Here is a 22,180-nt window from a genome sequence, read left to right as displayed (position 1 = left end):
CAGAGTTGACAGCAACCTGGTTGACTTCTGAGTGCTGACTCTTCCCTGCCAGAGCAAAGAGGCACAAGAAGGACCTGGCAGAATCACCCTGGAAGGTAAAAAAAACCACCTGCATTTGGAGGAAAAAAAAAAAAACAACAACTAAACTGAACACGAGGATGGCACGGAAGGAAAGAATAAAGACTTTGGATGACTTCCCACACCTGGCAGTTCTCTCTCTCTTGGGATATTCTGTTTGTTTCACCACCAATGGTCTTACTGCTTTTCTTGGAGAGGAACTCGAATGTTCTTTCAACCTTTGCCTTGTAGTTAAAGCCACGACTGCTACAAATCTACTTCAACCCAATGTCGATGATGTCAATTCTTAAGAATCTTTATACAGCGTGAAAAAACGGCCTCGAGGGCCGTCCTAGCGCTCCCTTCATCTTGGATTTATGAATTTATGAACTGAGAAATATATATATATCAAATATATATATATGTGTGTGTATGTGTATGCATATATTACAAACAAAGATGAAAATGGCATTTTAAATGTGAAGTTTTGAACTGAAACTAATAGTAACCAGGAAATTCAAAATTCAGGCTTGTTCTTCGATGTTAGTTGACATGATCATAAACTAAAAACAGAAAAAAAAAGTGAAATACTTGGAATATTAGTGTCAGCTGAGTGTGAGCTTTTAATTTCACTGGTTTTTGTTAGTTTAAGTACAAAAGAAAAAAGAGTTTTGATGTCATTTTAAGCAGAGATTTTTAAAGATAATCCTAATTTACTTATTTTTAAAAGGAGAAAAAAAAAGGTCTCAGAAAGTTGTGCAAGAAATATTAATTATAATAGTACTTAACACTTATATAATCCTTTATGGGAATATTCTTCTCTTGGCCGGAGCCATCTAAATGAATGTAAATTTATTTCAAAACAGACAGAAATATTTTTTGAAGTCATATTGGTACAGGGTCATGCTCTTAACAGATGAGGACAGTCCTGTCATGTGAAATCTGCCGTGGCACAGAGGACCAGCAAAACAGCTGAAACCACTTCCATTGCACTTCAGGTTCATAAATGGGATTTATATGATCCAAACACATTTTTTTTCCCAAGTCTACAGCTCTTATTTGCAGCTCAGAGAGTAGAATTTGTTTCCCTCTTCCCCGCTCTCTGCAAAAGTCCAAATGTTTTTAATTGATAGATTGGCCCTTTGTCTTTCTTCAGATGTCTTTGTCTTTCTTCTATTTTAGCATATTTCTCCAGGAATCAGGAAGTTTGCTGTCCAGACAGAATTGGGGAAAGGCAGATTTATCAGGTAAATGCATATTAGGCAGTTTTCTGTAGGATGAGCTTTCACAAGGATTACATTGCCAACACTGTAAATGTATTATTTTTTAAAAACCCAAAAGTTTTTTTTTTCATGAATGTCTATTAGCCAGTTTTCAATCATTAATAAATTAAAATTGTGGAGGAAAAGATGTCAAATAACTGCCTCTAGCTGGAGGTTTTTTCTTGTTTCAGCCCAGAGCAAGAAGGTGTTTGGATCTTTTTTTTTTTTTTTTTTTTTTTTTTTTCCGCTGTTGTTGAAATTATTCTGAGCTTGCTTCTGGGTTTTGTTGTTTTCCTGGCCATCCCAGAGTGCTCTGCAGTTTGAGTTGGTGGATCTCAGTCCAGTGCCTTGTGGGCAAATGTCCACATCACCAAAACCACCCTCTGACCCTGCACACTGGAGACCAGGTCCTCAGCTAAATTAAACCAGTACAGAAAACTGCTGTAATTGTTAGAATAAACTGCTTCACCTGGATTTGGGATTTGGCCTCAGCACACTGTTATTACCATTAATTTTTGGTGGTCCCAGATAGAGAATCCAAAGATGGAAAAGTTGTGAAAAGTTGGATGTGCTCCTCAATTCCTTGAGCCAATGCTCAGGAGTTTGGAGAGCAGTGGAGGGGAAATTTCTGCTGTTGCAGATAATGTGTTTCTTGTTCATTAGAAAAATTGAATCTGTTCACCAGCGCTGAATTTACCAGAAGAAATGGGATCTTCAACATATTAAATCTAAAATATATTATAAAAAAAAAAAAAACCAAAACAAAAAAACCCAAAACCTTCTATTATGATTTTATTTATCTGAATAAAAGTGTTGATGCACCGGCAGATTTGGCTTTTCCTGGGTCACTGGAACCTTCCCAGTGTCCCTGGAAGGGACAGGTCACACTTGAGGTGGACACAGATCCAGACTCTGATGCCATGGCACAAATGAGCTCTCCACAAATCTCTCTGTTGAATGTAAGCTGCAGGTGCTGGCCAGGCGTGGCCATCCCACAGTGGCTGTTTTTCCATTTGTTTCAGGAGGGAAGAATCCAACAGGCAGTTTGCTTCTCTGTGTGTGTAAATATCAACTGAGTGTAACAGTGTTTTGTTTGATTTTTCACTGTGAAATATATTTTGGAGCTAGAAAGGCTGTGTTATTAAAAACAGTACACAATTAAAACAAAAAAAAAAAAGTGTGCAGTGCTCCTTGAGCCATTTTTTCTACCATGTCCATGATGTATTTCCTGTCTAATTTTCTTATTTTGCTTTTATAAATGTACAGAAAACTTTTTGTGCTGCAGGTTTTGTGACTATTTACTGTATCTAACCACTGTTTTGATTATTGACTTGTCAGTGTGGAGTGCTGGTACTGCAGGACAATTCACATCCAAAAAATGAAAAATACAACCTAGATGGTAAAGAACGAGGCTATTTCATTGTTGCATGATGATGTCACCTCCTTTTACTGTCACTTTTAGTATTTCTGGAACTCAGAGCCCAGGGAAAGAACCTTAAATGCTTAGTTCTGGGAAGTTCTGAATTATAGAGGGAAACCACTCAAGTTCCTCTGCATTATTTAAGTATTTGCATTTGAAAACCAGGTGTTAAAATGGGGTGGTGGGAGAAGGGATGAAGGTAGGCGAGTCCAGAGGAAAATGAAGTTTGGAAGTTAAATCCAGACACTTTACTGGGTGTTTGCCTGCTCCCTTTCAGCATCTGTCTCACCTTGAGGACAGTGCAATGACAAGGCTAAATAACAACCAGAAGTGGCCATGAACTGATAATTTGAGTTTACCTTTGCAAACATGACTCTCCCTGGACTCTCTCCATCATCAATGGCAAGTGTGAGATCCCCTTCCAGAAGGGAATGAAGTTCATAGAATCAACAACCAAGGCTGGAGGTGACCTCGAATGGCAAACTTGGTCCAACCTTCCATGAGAATGGGAGCCAGGATGAGTTTATTCCACACCCTGTCCAGTCACCTCTTGAAAACCTCCCCTGACAGGGACCACACCACACCTCTGGGGAGGTTCTTCCCATGAATGGCTGTTCTCACTCTAAAAAAAATTTCTTTTTTATATCAAGATGATCCCTCTCCTGGTGCAGCTTGCCACCCTTGTGTTCTCCATGTGGATCCTTGTGGAGAAGAAAACCTTCATCTTTTTTTCTGACCACTCTTTTTGGTGAGGTCACCACTGAGGCTTCCTTTCTCCAGGGAAAAATTCCCTCAGTTTTTCTTCACTGCCCCCATTGTCCATCCCTCTGAAGATCTTCATGGTCCTCCTTGTGACCTTCTCCAGTCTGGCCACTTCTTTCTTGCATTTTGAGGACCAGAATGGGACACAAGAGAGAGTTTCTTGGACTCGTGCTAAAAACCTGACTGTGAGACTCCAATCCTCTTCAGCAGTGACAGAAGGATTACTTGCCATAATTTGCCTTGCCCATGTATTACAAAATTGTGGCTTTTCATAGCATTTTCATGTCAATTCTAATATTTTTATAATATTTTCATGTGGATCAAATTCTGCTTCTGAATAGCAGAGTAGATCCAGTGCTTGCATATGAAGGGATCTCTGGTCAGCTCAAAAATTCAGATTTTTTTTTTCAAAGTCCCACAGACAAAAGAAAACAGTAACTAAAAATAGGCAAAGCCAAAATGATTAAGAACAAAACATATTCACTCAATATGAAGGAAGCCCTTTAACTGCCATTACTTTACTCCCATTCCTAAACTGATCACCTCTCCTTTTAAAATTCAGCACAATTTTTTCACCTTCTCTTCCCACTGGAAAGTTACTGTAAAACTTTTTTGGCAGTTAAAAAAACCTTTATCTGAACCTGGAGTTGAAATAACTCCTGGCTCACTTGGATTCCTTGTCATACTGATCTTGCCTCCAGTTTCCTTCTCTTTTCCTGAGATACAAACAGCTTTATTTCAGATGAAGTCTACAGTTTGTCTTTGATCATACAGCTGCAAGATAAGACTAAAAATAGTCATGCTATTAAGCTGCATTTCTCTCAGCTCTAATCCAAATTTGGGCAGCAAAACCAGTGCAAAGAATCAAATACAGAAAAATGTGGATTTGTTAAAAATAGCAGGAAAATTACCTGAAAGCAGCCAGCCAAGCATCCTGGGGGGAAAGGAAATAAAAAAGGAACAATAAAAATGAAGATAAAGATTTTCAGTTCTCAAAAGTGTATGAATGAGATTTGGGGTTTGAGCAATTTTTCTTCAGCCAAACCTAAAAGGAAAATAAATCCAATATTTTGCTTTTCTGTTTTCAATTATAATCGGTCAAGGGAAGCTTTTCCAATCAAATAGATGGGACACACATTCAGTCAAAATAGTGCAGGAAATCATAATTAAAATAGGTTAAAATGTACTGATGGTGTCAGTTTGGGAGTTTTCAGTGCTTTTGTCTGACACTACTACTAAATCTCTACTAAATGTAGCCTGTGAACCATACAAATATCCAACTTTACACTATTTTTTCTTCCCTGAGAGAAATTAGTTATCAAAATTTCAGAGAAATAGAAAAATAAATTGTTCACAGTGATTTTAACAAACAGTAGCAACAAAAGAAATGCAAACCCCATTAATGTAATTGGCTTTATTTGCCTTGGTATTTGAACTTGGGTTTCAAGAGTGTTTCAGAAACAACTGCCCATGTCAGAAGTTTTCATTCTGTGGCCTGTGGAGGCTTCAAAGCCCAGAGATGGTTTCTGAAGTGTCCATGGATGATTATTAAGGAAATTAAGTTAATTCTTTGTACAGCAATAGATTCTTTAAGGCTGCTGAAGGGCTTTAGTTCTTTCTGTATTTATGCAAAGGCTCCCACAAATCAAAAACCTAGAAATTAAGATTTTCCCCATAAGATGAGGTGATTCCATGATACCAGACTTTCTCTTTTGTTCTGAGATCTTTCTCATGTGGGCAAGGCTTCCAGAACAAGGTGTGCTTATATTATTTAAATTGTTCTTCTGTGACCTCAGCAGAGCTGCCACAGCATGGGAGGTCTAAAGGGTTGGTGAGAACAGGATATATGGACACCACAAAGGATCCTGCCTGACAGGATTAGTGTCTCCTATAGCTCCTAAGTCATATCTGTACCCACAGGAAATAGATAAATCTGAGTGAATCTTTCCCAGAGTGGTCTGAATCCCACTCTGAGTTTATCTATTTCCTTTATCTAGGAAACAGATAAACTCAGAGTGAGATTCAGTCCAAACTCAGACTTTATCATCTCAGTTGAGGCAGTGTTCCTTCAACTCCTTTTCTGCAACTGTGAAAACCTACATAATGCAAAAATACAACCAAATATCTGTTCTTAAGTAGTTTTCTTCCTTAGGAGTTGAATATCAAGGGCTATATTAGATGTGTCCCTTTCAACATCTGGCACTACTGGCATGAGGTATTCTGGCTCAGAGTTAAACCTCTGGATGAGATCTTGAGCAGAAGGCTAAGGACACACCCACATCACTCAGACACCAAAAAGGGAAGATTTCTTCCTTTACTCTTGTTTCTCCACTTTGCCCTTTTGGTCACAAGAGAGAAATGAGCAATTTCAGAGGACAAGCATCAAACATTTTTGATGTCTGCTCCAGGGTGAGATGATTCACACTTTGCAAGTGGCTGTTTCTCCCCTCCAGGACATCTCCCTGACCAGATTAGAGACAGATGCTGACCCCGGGGAGGTCTAGATAGAAATGAATTTTCCCTGACAACTTTGCCCAGTCACTACTGTTCTGTCTCATGCATGCTGAGAAATTATGGCCTTTAAAAGCTTTGAGCTGGCTCCTGTTGGATGTTACCAACCAGATTTAGGGAAGGTGGATGCCTGGTAAAGAGTTCGGAGCTCTCATGGAGAGTTTCCAGGATGCTTTGTTCTGCCTGTCAGATTGTGTCCACACAACCAGCACTTCTGTGTCCAGGAACAAACTAGTAACAATGAACATGCAGTAAAAAAAATAAAAAAGAAATTATTTTACCTCTGATTTTAGCAGTCAGGCACATGCAACCAGTTCAGAATTGCATTTAAGAACCAGTAGGAGGATATGGAGGATGCAGCAGCAGCTGAGGATGCTCTGAGGTTAATGATGCTCCGTGTAAATCTGTTCTAAAGAGCTAAGTTCAGCTAAATACACATTGTACTTTGTGTATGAAAACACACCAGCAGAGCTTGAACAATGTTTTGAACCTCATGGTCTTTCACCTTCTTATGATTCAAATTGCAGTTTCCCATTGGCTTTCTTTTGGGGAATTCTCATCCATGTGAAGAATTACTGTGTGATATGACACTGTGTGATATGACACTCTTCAGTGTCTGAAATTACTTAGGCTTCTGCATATGCCTTTCCCAATGGACTTTGTGCTTGCAGAGAAGTCTCAAGAGGCCTTTGTGTATCAGTACAATCTGTAAAAAAACAAATATTTGGTGTGTTCATTCTCTTTCCCTTCTACTTGTCAATTTAGTGGCAATGCAACCTGCTACAGCTCTGAGGAGAACCAAGTTGTTGGATGGAAAGCTGTATTTTGGCTTTTGACTGTGTCAAGGTACAAAGTTACTGGCCTGTTGGGTCTAATACTGACCTTTTTTTGGTCAAAATTGGTTTAATTGGTAATGGGATCTGGGGTTATTCAGCTTTGTTATGAGGTGGAAACACAGATATCAACTGCTGCTTTCTAACCCTTTTTGTGTTTTGAGAAATCGTTTTTAACATGTATACTGCTGTAGATGACACAATAAATGTATTATCATTTTGTAAAAGTCTGTTCTGATATAAAATTGCACCAAAGAGAACTTTTTGTCCGTGAACTTACAGGGTAGTGTATTCTTTTCCTGAAGCAGAAGCTCTTTGGGCTAAAAGGGTTCACTGCCTTCTTCATGGGAAGGAGACCCTGGAATCTTCTGGCAAAGTCAATCCTGGACCAACCAGGGGTGAGGTCTTTGCCCTGCAGTGTTCCTTCTCCATAAACCACTGGTGTTTATCTCCCTGCATCAGTAGCAGCAGGACTGTGGACCAGTATCACCAAACCAAACGTAACACGCTCTCTAAAAACCCCTGTGCCTCAAGGTTTGATCCACAGGGGACTAAATATTATTCCTACAGGGTATAAACAGGAGCAGAAATTCTGTTGTCCTCAAACAAAGACCTTCACGGCTTCCATTTTTTTATAGCCAAAGCAAACCTGAACAGTTTTATCATCAGGGTAATTTTTAAAGCAGCAAGTAAACATTTTTAAAGCAGAACCAGAGCACACAGCCTCAAGCTGCACAAAGGGAAATACAGGCTGGAGAGCAGGAAAAAGTAGTTTTACAGAAAGAGTGATAAAGTTCTGGAATGGCTGCCCGGGGAGGTGGTGGAGTCACCATCCCTGGGTGTGTTTAACAAAGCCTGGATGTGGCACTGGGTGCCAGGGTTGAGTTGAGCTGTTGGGGCTGGGTTGGACTCGATGATCTTGAAGGTCTCTTCCAACCTGGTCATTCTGGGAATTCTATGAATTCTGTGAAGTACATTCAAACTCCTGAAACAGAAGATTCCACAGAAGATGAACTATTTCTGATATTTTCCCCATCTTCCTCCATCAGTTACCATAAACCTTTGCCTGTCCTTCATGCATCCATGAATCCCCCACACAGGCTGCATCTTTTAACTCATTGTTTGGCCAAAGTACAGGTATTTGGAGCCGTGTGCTTTGAAGGGGAAATGAAATTTAGTGAAATTGTGGTCAGCGATGTATCAGGGAGCAGCAGGGCTGGAGACCACCACCCCACAGCTTCACTGAGGCAGGACCTGGGAGCAAAGGGAGCCATGGGCAGGTGGGGAATTGGGAAAGATAGGGCAGTTCTATGTATTTTAATTTTTGCTACATTTCAAATCACTGTAAGTGCCCTTCACATGGATTTCCACTGTGACCTGAGGCAGCCTCAGCCCCCTTTTTTTTTTTTTGAGAGCTGAATAATGGGGCACAGGATGTGTCCCCCCTTCCCACCATGTGCAGAATGGCTGCACCAGCCAGTGTAACCACAAAAAGCAAATCAAAAAGCAAATGCAGAACAGGGAATCTGGAAAACCTCTAATTTCTAAATGGTTTATGTAGCCTAAGTGATTTTTTTTTTAGGCAGAGAAAGAAAAGGCAAAAGTACTTTATATATATATATATATATATATATATATATATATATATATATATATATATATATATATATAAAATAAAAATATTATATAAAATATTTTATTATATAATTACTATATACAATAAATTATATTCATTGCTATATTAATTAATTATCATCTGTTAATATATTAAATAATTAATTAATAATATAATTGATGATACAATATACGTTCTCTTTATTATATAATTATTATTATATAATATATTAATATATTATATATTTATATATATATATATATATTCAAAAATATTTCAGCCACTCTTCAAGCCCTGTGTAAATAAATATTCACTATTTCAAAGACAAAATACCACACAAAAGTACATTTGTTCCAAATCCCAGACACCTGATTTCAATGAGGAAAACTTCATTTAGTCAAGGAGCAGCTAGCTTGAATTCAGTTGTAATTCAGTTGTATTTTCTGCAATTGAACAAATCCTTCTCAGATACTGAAATAATTCTTGCTCTGGGTGCATTAGGCAGCCTCGGGGAAGCTCTCAATGTGCAAAATAGATAAAGCTGCTTGCTGATTTTTTTTTTTTTTAATTTAGAGCCCAATCAATCAAACTTTCTGAAAAAATCATGCTGACGTTATCAGAGTTAGAAATCTACTCTCAGACATTTCACTTACCTTACCAAACTGTCTTTGCTGCAACACTATAAAAAACAGCTGGGAAAAGTAGATTTGGGTCTTTTCAGGGTCTCATGTAGTTTGTAAAGGGATTTAAAAATAATTCCTGGAGAGTTAAACTCGGCAAAAACACCAGGAGATTAGAAGAGGAGAAAGCAGCTGATGTAATTTAATTGTCTCATGCAGTGCCCTTTGGGAGTGGTATAAAACTCACTCAGGAGAGGCTTGGGAGCCCTGCCTGGCTTTGTGGCTGCACACATCCAGCTCCAGGAGGTGGCAGTGGCTCCACACGGAACACACAGCACAGCTGAACACGGCGTGGGACACTTCTGCTGCCCTCCCAGCCTTCTGAGACACAAAACATCCCTGTCTGGAGCATTCCCGACTCATAAACACGCCCACACGAACTCAGGTGTGTCACCAGAAAGGGATCAGGGCTCTTTTCACAGCCCAAATCAAAAATTTCTCCAAGAAATTTTAGCACTCCCCTGGATTATTAACCTTTTATTTTATAAAGCCTCAAATGAAATATTCAAACTGACACAAATTTAAATGTACAAATTCAAAAGAAATATTCAAACTGACACAAATTTAAATGTACAAATTCAAATGAAATATCCAAACTGACATAAAGTAACTGTACAAACTCACAACAGCTGTAATTGCCACTTGCATTTTATAGATGTACATCATACATTTTGTATACAAATTCTCATTACTATGCTCAGCAACAAAACACAGGAACAGAGGTTACAAGTCAAGTTGATAAGAAGATCAGAATAGACAAAATTACTCTTTACAACAAAATATGGCATTGTGACAGATGGGTTAAATTCCTAATTAATAATTAACTTACTAGAATCATATTTATAGAAGCCTGGACAATTCACCTCTGCTCTAACAGAACTAGAGATGAAGTACCTAAAACCAGCAAAGAGATTTCCAGGAGTCAAATATTTGCTGACCTAAATAATTAACCAAGAGCAGAGCAAACTGAGAGAATACAGATTTTTTAAAGCTGCATTGATACTGAAGCTCAGACAGTGAATGGATGGCTGTGTTCTCCAAGCCTGATGCAGGTTCTCCTGGGAATGCTCCTGTCTTGACCCATCTCATGCTCCTCCTGTGCCTTTTCTTTGCTTTTGGAGAGGTTGAGGTGGAGTCCAGCTCAGTCCTGAAGAAAGAGGAAGGTCACCCAAAGAGTGGTGCAAGCACAGCTCTGTCTCTCTCTGCTTCACCATCCTCAGAGCTGGGTGTGCATCCTGATCCCTGCATCAAAGGTGAAATGTTTGCCTGTCACTGTCAGCACTCCCACTCTGGCTCTGATTATCATCTGAGCTGTCTTCTCTAATGTTGTAAAAATTGGTTTTGGAGATCTGTAGGATAAGAAAATCCATCTGACTATCAGCAAAGGATCTCTCTTTGAGGTGTCCCATTGAAACATGAGACCATATAATTGCATTTTTTTCCCCTAACTCTGCAAGGAGAAATGGATGTGACATCTCACAACGATGTGCTTGTCTTTGTTGAAGGGTTCAGCAACTTTCTCAAGGGCTTCTTGGGCCTCAGGTGTGAGGGTTCTGGGTGATTTAATGTGGCAATCTCCTCTCAATAAGTTGAAAAGTGGTTCAAGTTCATCATTGGTGATCCCCAAAATTGGCCTGATCCAACGGATTTCTCCTAAAAGCTGTAAATCCTGTAAATTGCTGACATTGGTGCTGAGTTGTAAATTCTGTGGCCTAATTGTTTGCTCTGTGATTCTCCATCCCAAGTACTTCCAAGGTGAGATTTTTTTGACTTTTGATGTAGAGACTTCCAGTCCTGCATTTTGAACTTCTGCACTCACGCTGTCAGGAGCCTCTGGCAGTTCTTTGTGTGTTGGTGCTGCAAGGAGCAGATCATCCACTCTTCAGTTCTGCCACTTCACTGGGTGTGGTGATAACGAGCTGAGGACTGAGACTTCAGTCCTCAAAGGCAGGTCCTCAAAAAGCACAAAATTACCCTTTATTTGGGTGTCTCATGATTGATCTTCAATGTTTTGAACCTCTGTCTCACATAAAAAACATCTGGGCACTAAGACTGGGTCTGTAAGTCATTCTGAGCACAAGGCAGCCCGGCTGGCACCTGGCATTTGGTTTGCTCTGATTTATTCCTTCCCACATCTTCTGCCTAATATTTGGCTGCTCCATATTTTCCTTTGGACAAGAAAGGGTTTGGGATCTTCTGGCCTAATTTAATCTCTCTTTAACAGGCTTAGAAGAAAAAAAAAAAAATCAAGCAGATGTTTTGTGTCACTGAAGACCACTTGAGTTTCTTTTTAAAGCAGATTACTGTTCTATAGATAAATGCTTGTCAGGTTTCTGTGCTTAATTTCCATTAGATGGTCTCAAGACATCTCAAAACAAGCAGTAAAACATCAAAAATTGTTATGGCAAAGCTTGGCCAGCAAATAACCCGTTCAAATGATGGTTAAGAACTGTGGTCTTGGAAACTGGAAATTTTGGGAAATGCTAACAAAGATATGACAAACATTTTGGGCCTCAGAGGAGTTAATATTTTAGGGTTTTGTTTGGGTTTTTTGTGGTTTTTTTTGGGGGGGGGGTTGTTTTTTTGTTTTTTTGTTTTTTTTGTTTGTTTGCTAATCTGTCGATTCACTCTAGCTCAAAGTCTGGTTTTTCACAACAAAACAAGGGTGTTTTATGCTTCAGGAGAGAGGGAACCAGGGTTGTGATGCAGATCTGTGCCAGGAGAAAAGCAACTCCTGTTCAGGACAGGGAATTTACAGAAGGCTCCTTGTGGGAAATGGAAAACCAGAAACTTCCACAGAGCCAGCAGGGTTTGATCTGCAGCCTTGGAAGGAGCTTGGACTGATGTAAAGACAAAGTACACAGACATTAAGTAGAAAAACCATAAACTTATGTTTCTATGGTTGTAAGTAAGAATATGCCTTAAGTAAGTAAAAAACTGCATCGATAAGATGGTGAAGGGTTTATAATGTAGGGGTGGGGTTGTATAGAGCAAGGTAAGAGTTTAGAAGTTGTAATAGAAGCTGATGTAAGTGTGACAGAAGCCCATTGGATAAAAGTATCTGCAGTACAGGAGAAGTAAGTAAAGGTGATAGGTCAGAAAAGCAAAATAAACCCTGTGACAACTGTCTGTTGGATTAGAAAGTTCTATATTGTCTTGTAACAAAGAAATTATGACTACTCTGAGCTATGGCCACTGCTTGCTCCTTTAAAATCTCACAGCCTCTGAGACTGATGTTTATCTAAGCAATACATTGTTCTTAGCCCAAAAATAGTCCCATCCCTTCATGATTAGGGCTGAGAGCACCTGACACTATGGAAAGCCACAAAGGATCCAGCTGGCCACCTCATGGGTGGAACATTGCAGATCACAGCAACTGGTCCTGCTGGAACCCCTCAGACAGTGGTGACACCATCCTGGAGCACAGAGGTTCTCCTTTTGGGGCTGATTTTGTCCAGCAGGGAGAGCTGAGTGACATAGTTGACAGGGCTGGTTTCTCTGGACAAAGCCCCGTGCTTGTGGGTGAAGGTCAGGTACTCCTGGTACTGCCACTTGCACAGCTGTTTCTTCAGCTCGGTTTGAACCTACAGGAAATTACAAACAAAGAGAAAATTAAGGCTTAATGAACACTGGAGGTAAAACATGCCCAAAGGTCTGCCTGAGTACTTAGCCCAGATAAAACAGGATTAAGCCTTAACACATTTTTAGAAGATTTTGAACTCTGTCCTTATTCCTTTAGAAAAGAAACAGATTTAATTTCAAAAATTCAGAGGATGGCATGCAGAAGTACATTTGGCCATCAGGGCAGGTCACTGGCAATATCTGTCATTTTGGTGGCCCCTGTTCTGCCCTAATTTTCCCTGTTAACCACACAGACAACCCCTGAGTACAACTTCATGGATGGCTCTCTGGATCTTCCAAGAATCGAATAAATAAGAGGTCATCGAAGGTCATCTATTTCAGAAATGTAATTTGAAAGTTTTGTTTGGGTGCAATCCCACAGTATGTCTTCTGAAAATCTGAATTTCAAAAATGCCCTGTATCTTTGATATGATTTATTGTCAGGTTTCAAAGTGGATCTCAGAACAGAAAAAGCTGAGAGCGGCTTGTGTTCATTGTGAAAGGCTTTTTGGAACCAATTTTGTTTTGTTTGAGGAAAAAGGCTGGTCAGAAGTAAAGCAATAAGAATGGTCTGGTTTCAGAATCAAATGCTGGTCCTGTTGAAGTAGAAAAGGAGACTAAAGGCTGTGATGGTAACAGGAATGCATTGAAGAATTTGTAAACATTTTCAAAGATAGGAAAACAAAAAACTTGGAGATGGAAGAATTTACTGCATAATTATTGAATATTCATGAAATGTTGATCTGCTGTGGCATGTTGTGTGCAGATAATGAAAATGAATGAACATTGTGAGTTTATAGCTAGTAAGTGGTGAAAAAATACAATTCCAGTTGCATCATTTCCTCCACCAATCCAGTGTTCCAGCTCTATCCCAGCAAACTCAAGGCCCTCCAGCACTCCTCAGTTTCATCCATACTCATGACACCTTGCCTGGCAGCAGCACAGTCTCTCACATTGTCACAGACACTCAAAACTGAAGAAACACACACACAGAGGAAAATAATAATTAGTTTTTTATGATTGCAAGGAACCACAACAGATGCACTGCCAAGTGGTAATGAGTGGCCAAGCTGCTTCAGGAGCAGTTATCCCTAAGAAACGTGGAAAAAAGCCAACCCAGCTTCATCTTGGGGCCAGAGATCAGGCTCTGCCTGTCCTGTTTTTAACACCTACTGGATTTCTGTGTTGTGAGCTACAATATGCAAGCTATTAAAAGGCTGTTGAAGCAATTAAAAGGCTGCTGGCAAGGAGTCTGTGATACAGAAGACGAGTTGGAATTAGAGCTTTCTGTATTCACAACTAAGTCTTGAAGGCACTCTCTCAGAATGGCCATTATAAATTGATTTCCTAAGTAACAAACATAGTTTAGGAATTACTCATAGGTAGTTACTCATAGGTAGGGTTAATTGCACCTTGCACCTTCTTTTAGCCATTCCAGTGAGGTGCTGGAGCGTGTCCAGTGAAGGGCAATGGAGGGATTGGAGAGTAAATCCCATGAGGAGCAGCTGAAGGGCTCAGCCTGGAGAAAAGTAGGCTCCGGGGGGACCTTCTTGGTCTCCACAATTCTCTGAGATGAGGTTGTAGTTGAGAGTTGGCCTCTTCTCCCAGGGAACAGGGAGAGGAGGAGACAGAACTATTGTATTTGCAAGGAAACCCCGATGAAGGCAGGAATGATGCATCTGACTCCATGTTCTCAGAAGGCTAATTTATTATTTTTTTATACTATATTATATTAAAGAATGCTACACTGTACTATACTAAAGAATATAGAAAGGATACTTACAGAATGCTAAAAAGATAATAATGAAAACTCGTGACTCTTTCCAGAGTCCCGACACAGCTTGGTCCCAACTGGCCAAAGAGTGAAAACAATTCACATGAAACCAATGGAACAATCACCTGTGGGTGAACAATCTCCAAACACATTCCACACATGAGCAAAACACAGGAGAAGCAAATGAGATAAGAATTTTTTTCCTTTTTCTCTGAGGCTTCTCAGCTTCCCAGGAGAAAAACCCTGGGCGAAGGGATTTTTTCAGAGAATGTGAATGCCACAGGGAACAGCCTCAAGTTGTTCCAGGAGAGCAAGTTCTCAGGGTGGACATCAGGAGGAATTTCCCCCTGGAAAGGGTGCTCAGGCCTTGGCAGGGGCTGCCCAGGGAGGTTTGGAGTGCCCATCCCTGAAGGTGTCCAAGGAAGGACTGGAGGTGGCACTTGGGGCTCTGGGCTGGGGACAAGGTGGGCATTGGGCACAGCTTGGACTTGGCAATCTTGGAGGGCTTTTCCAACATTAATAACTCCCTGCTCTATGAGAATTGTCCAAGTTTAAGCCACTGCAGAGACTGAGGCACCACTAGTGTGTCATTCTCAACTCATTTATTCACTTTTCTGAGGATGAGATGCGGTTTTATGTTTTCACATCAGTTTTGATTTGTTCTGCTCTTTTGGGGGAAAGTGCCAGCAAATTCAGTGAGGTTTTTAAATTATAAGCTCACTACATTCTACTGCAGGGAGTTTAGCCAAATTCTACCAGTGTTATAAAAACAGGAAATAAAGTATTTGAACAAAAGTCCTGATTACATCAGCAGACCTGGGAAAAGGGAAAGGAAAAAGGGAAAGAGGAAGGGAAAGGGGAAAGAGGAAAGGGGAAAAGGGAAAGGAAGAAAGAGGAAAGGGAAAGGAGGAAAAGCAAAGTGAGAAGGGGAAAAAGAAAGAGGAAAGGAGAAAGGAAAGAGAAAAGGGGAAAAGAAAGGGGAGGGGGAAATGAAGAAAGTCACCAGGAGAAAATAAACCTAGAGAAAGTGAGGAGCTCTGCAAGCTTTCCATATCAGACATAAATCAGGAGAAAAGTCCCCTGACAGGAAACTCAGCAACCATTTTTTAAAGGGTCATTGCTTCAAAGTTTATTTTGTGCTCTCCTGCCAGAACTGTATGAATACAAATAAAGTCAACAAAGCTACCAAGGGACAAAAAAAGATATGGGGATGTCATGGTTTCAGGAGCAGATCAAAGACAGATCTGTTCTGAAAATAGGAAAAGAAATTAAAAAATGAGAAGGAATTGTGAGTTTTAAAGGTTTTGATAATCTCATGTACTTGCTACTCACCTCTGCATTTGAGAAGCAATATAGCAGAGCCACAACAAAACCCTAGGACAGGGAGGGTAGGGAGAGAAAAAACATGGATTTAAAATCTGGAGTCAATAGGAGACATCGATTTTCATTCACAGTGTGTGCAAGACAAGAAAGAATGCATATTTCCAAGTTTTCTATTGGAGTTCAGGCAGTGTGACACTATTTATTGTGTATTCATAATAGAATTAAATTTCTCAGTGAACTGGTGACATTTTATATTTATTATTGCCCTTGTACAGAGACAACAAGGATTAACTTGCTGTTTACTGTATCCTACAAACAAATTCTCCCTCAGATAAGGCTAGCATGGAAGAGGGATCCTTTCCAACACATGCCAATGTGGACGAGTTGTAGTAGAGTACAGGGGAAAAGGGATGGGAAAATAAATCAGCTGTTCAGTACAAAATGTACCACACACGGGCCCTGACCCTCTCCAATCCATGTTCTGAGTAGTGGAACAGCAAAATAAATAATGAGATATTAACATAGTTAACTACTCCTGAAGGGTAAGGGCAGAGCAGGTGTTTACGTACTCTTATTTACCACCCCTCTTATCATTATTACATGTGAAATCCTTTTCAATCAGTTCACCTTAATCCACAGACTGGTCTTTATGGTGTTCTGTCATTGTTATTCAATAAACGTAGATATTTTATTTATTTGGTGATTATTCATACAAAGTCTGACCCAGAGATTTCAACTAATAAGGGAGCAAGCAACAGAAGAGCTCGTGAAGGAGGGAGACGGGATGTGTGCGTGGAATTTGGATGCATTAATAAATCCTGCTCTGATAACTAGCCTGGAGTGGGGTGGTACAGACCAAACATCTCAGGGCTGTTACATTTTTGTCCATCTTACCTGAAATGAGCCCAGGCCCAGCTCGATATAAAGCCGAGCCTCCAGACCAGTGCTCTCTGGGAAAAATGCAAATACAATGTAGTGCACCCCAAAGAGGGGGATCAAAAGCAACGTGGACTTTGCAAGTCTCCTGGAAAAGCAAGAATTAAAGAACAATGCACTGTTAGAAACAGGGAATGAGTGACAGCAATTGTATGTAGGAACATTTTAAAATTCAGAGAACAGCTCCAAATGGAGGCAGCTGCATTCATTTGGATGAAGAAATTTGGAGAATTTATGGAAAGGTCCTGTGACTGCACTGATGGGATCACCAATGGTTGTGGGGGGTTTGTAACCATGCTTGGTTACAGATTTATCCTGTTACTGCAAAGAATTTCAATGAAATTATCTGCATCTTTCTCTGTGTGGCCATTTGTGTGGAAAAGACTGGCAGTGAGCTGGATTAATCACCTGACATTTGGTGTTTACACTTCCGAGCTTTTGAAGTTTCATACTTTATTATTTTTCTTTTCTCTTTGTCCCTGACATATGCACCCCACTATTTTTGCCCTGAAATAAAAATGACATGTGATATTTGGGATGAAAAAGAAAGTCGACATTGTCATTTCTTCTCTTTCTATTAGAAGAGGAGTAGAACATTCTGTTCTCCTACCCATAAAAAATTTCTTGCAGCAGTTAGAACAGTCCTAAGAGACCCAGAAATACTTACACAAAGTGGCTTGAATGGCTCCCTCCTCCCTCCTGGGATTTCAATTTATGGACTAGAATCCTGATCACATTAATGAATATAATAAAGTTGATCTGTAAAGACAAGACAAAATCTGTAAATTTACTACAAACCAGGACATGCCTTCAGTCGATACAAATAACTAAAAATCCCCACTTTTAGGAACTGCACTGCTATAAACCCATGCTCATCCCTTCTCAGCTCAGATCAATAGCTTTAGAAATAATATTTCCCACCAAAATATAATTTTACATAAAATATGGTGAAAGTTACATTGAATTATTGTAGACATCTTAATATCATTTGATGTCTGATAGTAATGCCTTTTACTTCTGGTCAGAACTTTAAATTTAGATTTTAAATTTAGATTTTAAATTATCTGAAAAAGTCCCTCCTGTTCTCACCATTTATCAAAACCCCTGTTTATGACAGGGATTATACCAGATACAGACCTAAAAACCATACTGCTCCCTCCCTAAATTCAGGTGGTATAAATTTGTGGATAAGGGAGATTTTTTTGTCTTAAGTTACAAACATAAGAACTCATTTTAAAAGCACACTAGATAAAATTATCTATATGCAGAGACTCGAGGGGAAATGAAAAACCTTACTAATACAGTCAGCAGGATGGGGCCTTTGATGATCCATAACACCACTCCATTTTCATCGTCATCCCAACATCTGGAACAACAAACAAAACCAGGTTTTTCATCTGACCCACGGGAGCTTGCCATAACACACAAAAGCACTTCTGTCACAGGAAAGGAAAGTGGTGGGCACTAAGTTTTAAATCACTTTCTAAATGTCCCTGCTTTCCCTGTAGTCTAATCTAAAGAAAATTTAATCAGAAAGAATCACAGATTGAAGAACCAAAGCAAAGTAAAAAAACCAAACACATTTATATTTTCAGGCTTCTTTCCTGCTCTTCTTACTACTCTCAATTCAACTTCTTATTCAACTCTCCTGAGTTTTGAGCAGGTGGGTATAAAATAATACCTTTTCCAGCTGATGTGAAATGGTCTGAAAGCCTCCAGGATAGCTTACAGCAAACAATATTTCTATCTGGGGCTCATGTTAAAAGATACAGATAAAAATAAAACAAAATAAAAATAATTGGAAACAAAAAGAAGAAACTACTTAGGACAACATTGATTGTTTGGGAAGTTCTCATTTCAAGAGATTAGGGTTATTTATGGTTGACTTTATAAAGGAACAGCAATTTTCTTGAAATACCATTATTTCAAGGACTGGGCATTAGGGAACTTAAATGAAATTTTAATAGTTATTAATAGTTAATAATAATAGTTAATATGATATATCCAGGTTTTTTTACCCCATGTATGGACATAAAAATGACAAGACTTAAGGTATTTTTTCACTTTTGTACAAGCTGTAAAAATTAAAGGTACAACTTTGAATCATGAGAGTTTTCTCCCTTACCTTTTTCTGTACACATTTTTTTTTCCCCCTCAAAAAATGAGAACACTGTAAAGAATAGGATTTTTTTGTGCTCCTTATGCCAGCTCTGACTTACCCAGTGTTCTGTTGATGGATTCTTGTGAGGACCCAAGCAAACATCACAGCAGTGGGAGCTCCTGAGCAAATCAACAGGAACACAAGGATTGGTTTGAATATCCTGTCCCATGGAATCTTTATTCCAATAGCTTCACAGTGCAGCAGGTTGGATTAAAGGTCAATTTATGGGGCAGACAATTTTCACTAACTTTATGAAAGAATTTAATTTGCAGTTCAGGGAAAGGCAAAAAGAAAAAAAAGAAAGGAATAAAAGGGCAGGAGAATGAAATCATAACAAAGGAGAAGAGGGGATGTTGTGAAACTACATTTTCAGAAATAAATGTAAAGAATTACTTGAAGGTTGGGATAGGAACTACAAGCATTTATGAAGCTGGAGGAAGCATTTATTTAGCTGGGGCTCTTTTATCTTGTATATTGTAGCCAACAAACACCTTTTGTACAGCAGCTGGAAGAGTTCATAATTTTGTCCTTAAGACTCTACTAATCACCCCATGATAAGAATACCACGAAAATTTAGCTGAATCCGTGATTTCTAGCCTTGCTTTGTCACTGCTTATCCTTCTATTCTCCATTTTTGACTGAGGTTTTTTTAAGCCTATAAAGCAGAAACTGCTTTTTCTCTCCTCCTGTGAAATTGAATTTTCAAAGACTAAGTGACAAAAGAGACTCTAATGTGAAACAGGTGACATTTTCCATGATGAACCTACAGAAATACAGGGAATTTCTTTCTAAGTATCATTTGAGATGTGTGGGAAGGGCTCAGAATTTGTCCTTCCAAATTTTTGCCCTTTGCTCAACTCCTTTAAGCTGGGACCTTGTTAAATTCAAGTTGGCTTTTCAATTAATGAAAATAAATATTTCTCTCCACATCACCTAAGATGAGAGCTATCCCTGAGGTACCTCTCACCTCCCATTGATTACAGAAGGAGATGAGGATTATCACATTATTAATTGAGTTGTTTGCTTTCTTATCTCAAGTTGGCCATGATTAATCAAGGGCTGAGAGTCTACTTTCAGACAACCCTATTTGGAATAGCTCCAAAAAAATTTAATTACATTAAATAAAGTCTAAAAATCTGAAGGTGAAGGATAAATTGATATTTATTCAGGGTAATTTGGATTTCACCTCTAAGTCAAAAAATGTCATTGTAACTACTCAGTTTGGGTGCCTGCATTTTAGATCAGCCAAAGTGAGACATGGGAATATCTGAGAGTCACAATAAACAATTCTGAGCAGTGAAAGAAATCCTGTTTATTTCACATTCCTATTCTGAGTATCAGAGATAACTTCAATTGCTGTATCACCTCAAAAGATTCCTTAAAGTCAGGAGATCTATGAAAATAAAAGAAAAACAGAATTGTTTGATTCCTAGGCCTGGACTCAACATGATTTAAGATTAATCTGTCAAATGCTGCTTGCTAAAAACAAAAGGCAACTTAGTCACCCAAACTTCTTTAGTCAGTGGAGGAATTCAACATATTTTCAGGATATTATCCAGTCATATCACTCTTGAGGCCTGGATTCTTCACCACCATGGTGCAAATAACTGAGATATAAAAGGGAATACAATGATGTGACTTTGATGTAACAGCACTGGATGAACGAGCCACTTCCCTCAGAAAAGTGTCACCTTCGACAGGCTCCTTTTACCTCAAAACACAGATTTTATCCAGTTCTGCAAGCAACCAGAAATACTGAAGGGCACAAAGGGGAAAGGAGTACTAACCCCAGCCAGTAAATATGAACCACCATACAAACTTCTTGTTGGAAATAAAAGTCAGCAGCAGCAGGGTTTGCAGGTAGATCCCTTCGATGAGAAGCCAGAAGAAATTGGCTAAAATACTGAACTGGAAGAAGGCCACAGCAGCCTTACAAGCAACCTGGAAGTGCAGAGGAAGAAAAACCTTTTAGGTCTACTCTTGTTATGGCTGGTTTCTACAGAACTGTAGGCAAAATTCAATGCTGCCACAAAAGAATGAAGAAATAACAAAATTTCTATATGTTTAGGGCTTTTTAATTTAAATTAACTTTATTTTAGAGTTTTGAAAGGGAAATTTTGTTTTTTTTTTAATCTCACAGATTAAATTCTTTACTGGCAGAAATTGTTAGAGCTTCATTAGAGTCAACAGACCTAAATATCATAGCTGAGTGCAGCCTTAGCACTTGGTCTTTGGGTTTGCATAATATTGTTTGTTTAAAGATTTCAGATTTAGCAATAGGAGAAATAGGATGAAAATATCTCCCTGTTGCCTTCAGGTAAAGAATTAAATGTTCAGTCAAGGGTGAGAGAGAGGGGAGGCTCAGTACCGTGGACATGAGGCAGTGGTCCATAGTTTCATCTGCAAACAAAACAGCATCTTTGGTGAAAACAGCAACTGCTCTCAAGATAAAGGAGACAAACAGGTGCATGTGGATGTAATTCCGTGTGCAGTGGAACTTTCTGGCATGGAAAGAGAAAATAAAAATTGTTCTTTTAAGAGAAGTTTCTCAGAACCTCATCAAAAGTCAAACAGGAACACATGAGACTGCAGACACCTTGCAAAGCAATAAATGATCTGTCACCATTTGAGAGGCAGCGAGACAGGAGGAGTTGTCACCTTTTCCAGCTAATAAAAATTCCAGGATAATTGTCCTTGGATCACCACACATTTAGAGATTCCAGAAGCAGAGAGTAACTGTGGGAGTCTTGGGCTGGATTATGATAATACCTCTTAATTATTTTAAATAATACTTTGTTAAACAAGCTTGCATCAGGCTTTTCAGCCCCTTTTGGGTAAAAGAAAGGATTGAATGGGTGTCAGTCATATGTTATGGGATGGCTCCAGAGCAGGTGCCCTAAACTGCATTAATCTGATGAGAAGCAGCTGCAGGAGCTGGGAAACGGGGTCAGCCTAGAGAAAAGGAGGCTCGGGGGGACCCTCTGGCTCTGCACAACTCCTGACAGGAGGGGACAGCCAGATGGAGCTGGGCTCTTCCCCAGGTAACAAAGACAGGACAAGAGGAGAAGGTCCCAGGTTGTGGCAGAGGAGGTTGACATTGGATATTAGGGAAAATATCATTATGGAAAAGGTTGTCAATACTGGCACAGGCTGCCCAGGGAAGTGGTTGTGATGCCTTAAGTTTTAGCTTTCATATTTTCCAGATTCTGTACTGCATTGGTGTAT

At 39.3% G+C, this 22,180-nt stretch overlaps 1 protein-coding gene across 1 annotated transcript in view; it reads right to left on the bottom strand.

Moving 5' to 3' along the window:
- Nucleotides 1-11,734: 11,734 nt before the first annotated feature.
- Nucleotides 11,735-22,180, bottom strand: part of LOC119698318 (vasoactive intestinal polypeptide receptor 1-like) — a 43,319-nt gene continuing 32,873 nt past the window's right edge. Inside the window, exons 7-14 of the mRNA XM_038130086.1 lie at nucleotides 21,324-21,456; nucleotides 20,743-20,896; nucleotides 19,014-19,074; nucleotides 18,091-18,160; nucleotides 17,462-17,553; nucleotides 16,753-16,882; nucleotides 15,868-15,909; nucleotides 11,735-12,724 (exon numbers count right to left, since the gene is read on the bottom strand). Of these exons, the coding sequence (XP_037986014.1) occupies nucleotides 12,536-12,724; nucleotides 15,868-15,909; nucleotides 16,753-16,882; nucleotides 17,462-17,553; nucleotides 18,091-18,160; nucleotides 19,014-19,074; nucleotides 20,743-20,896; nucleotides 21,324-21,456 (871 nt within the window). The 3' untranslated portion in view covers nucleotides 11,735-12,535. The remainder of the gene's footprint in view (nucleotides 12,725-15,867; nucleotides 15,910-16,752; nucleotides 16,883-17,461; nucleotides 17,554-18,090; nucleotides 18,161-19,013; nucleotides 19,075-20,742; nucleotides 20,897-21,323; nucleotides 21,457-22,180) is intronic.

Source organism: Motacilla alba, chromosome 2 (assembly GCF_015832195.1).
Source record: "Motacilla alba alba isolate MOTALB_02 chromosome 2, Motacilla_alba_V1.0_pri, whole genome shotgun sequence".
In the NCBI taxonomy this organism is placed as follows: domain Eukaryota; kingdom Metazoa; phylum Chordata; class Aves; order Passeriformes; family Motacillidae; genus Motacilla; species Motacilla alba.
This window is presented reverse-complemented; position numbering and strand designations above follow the sequence as displayed.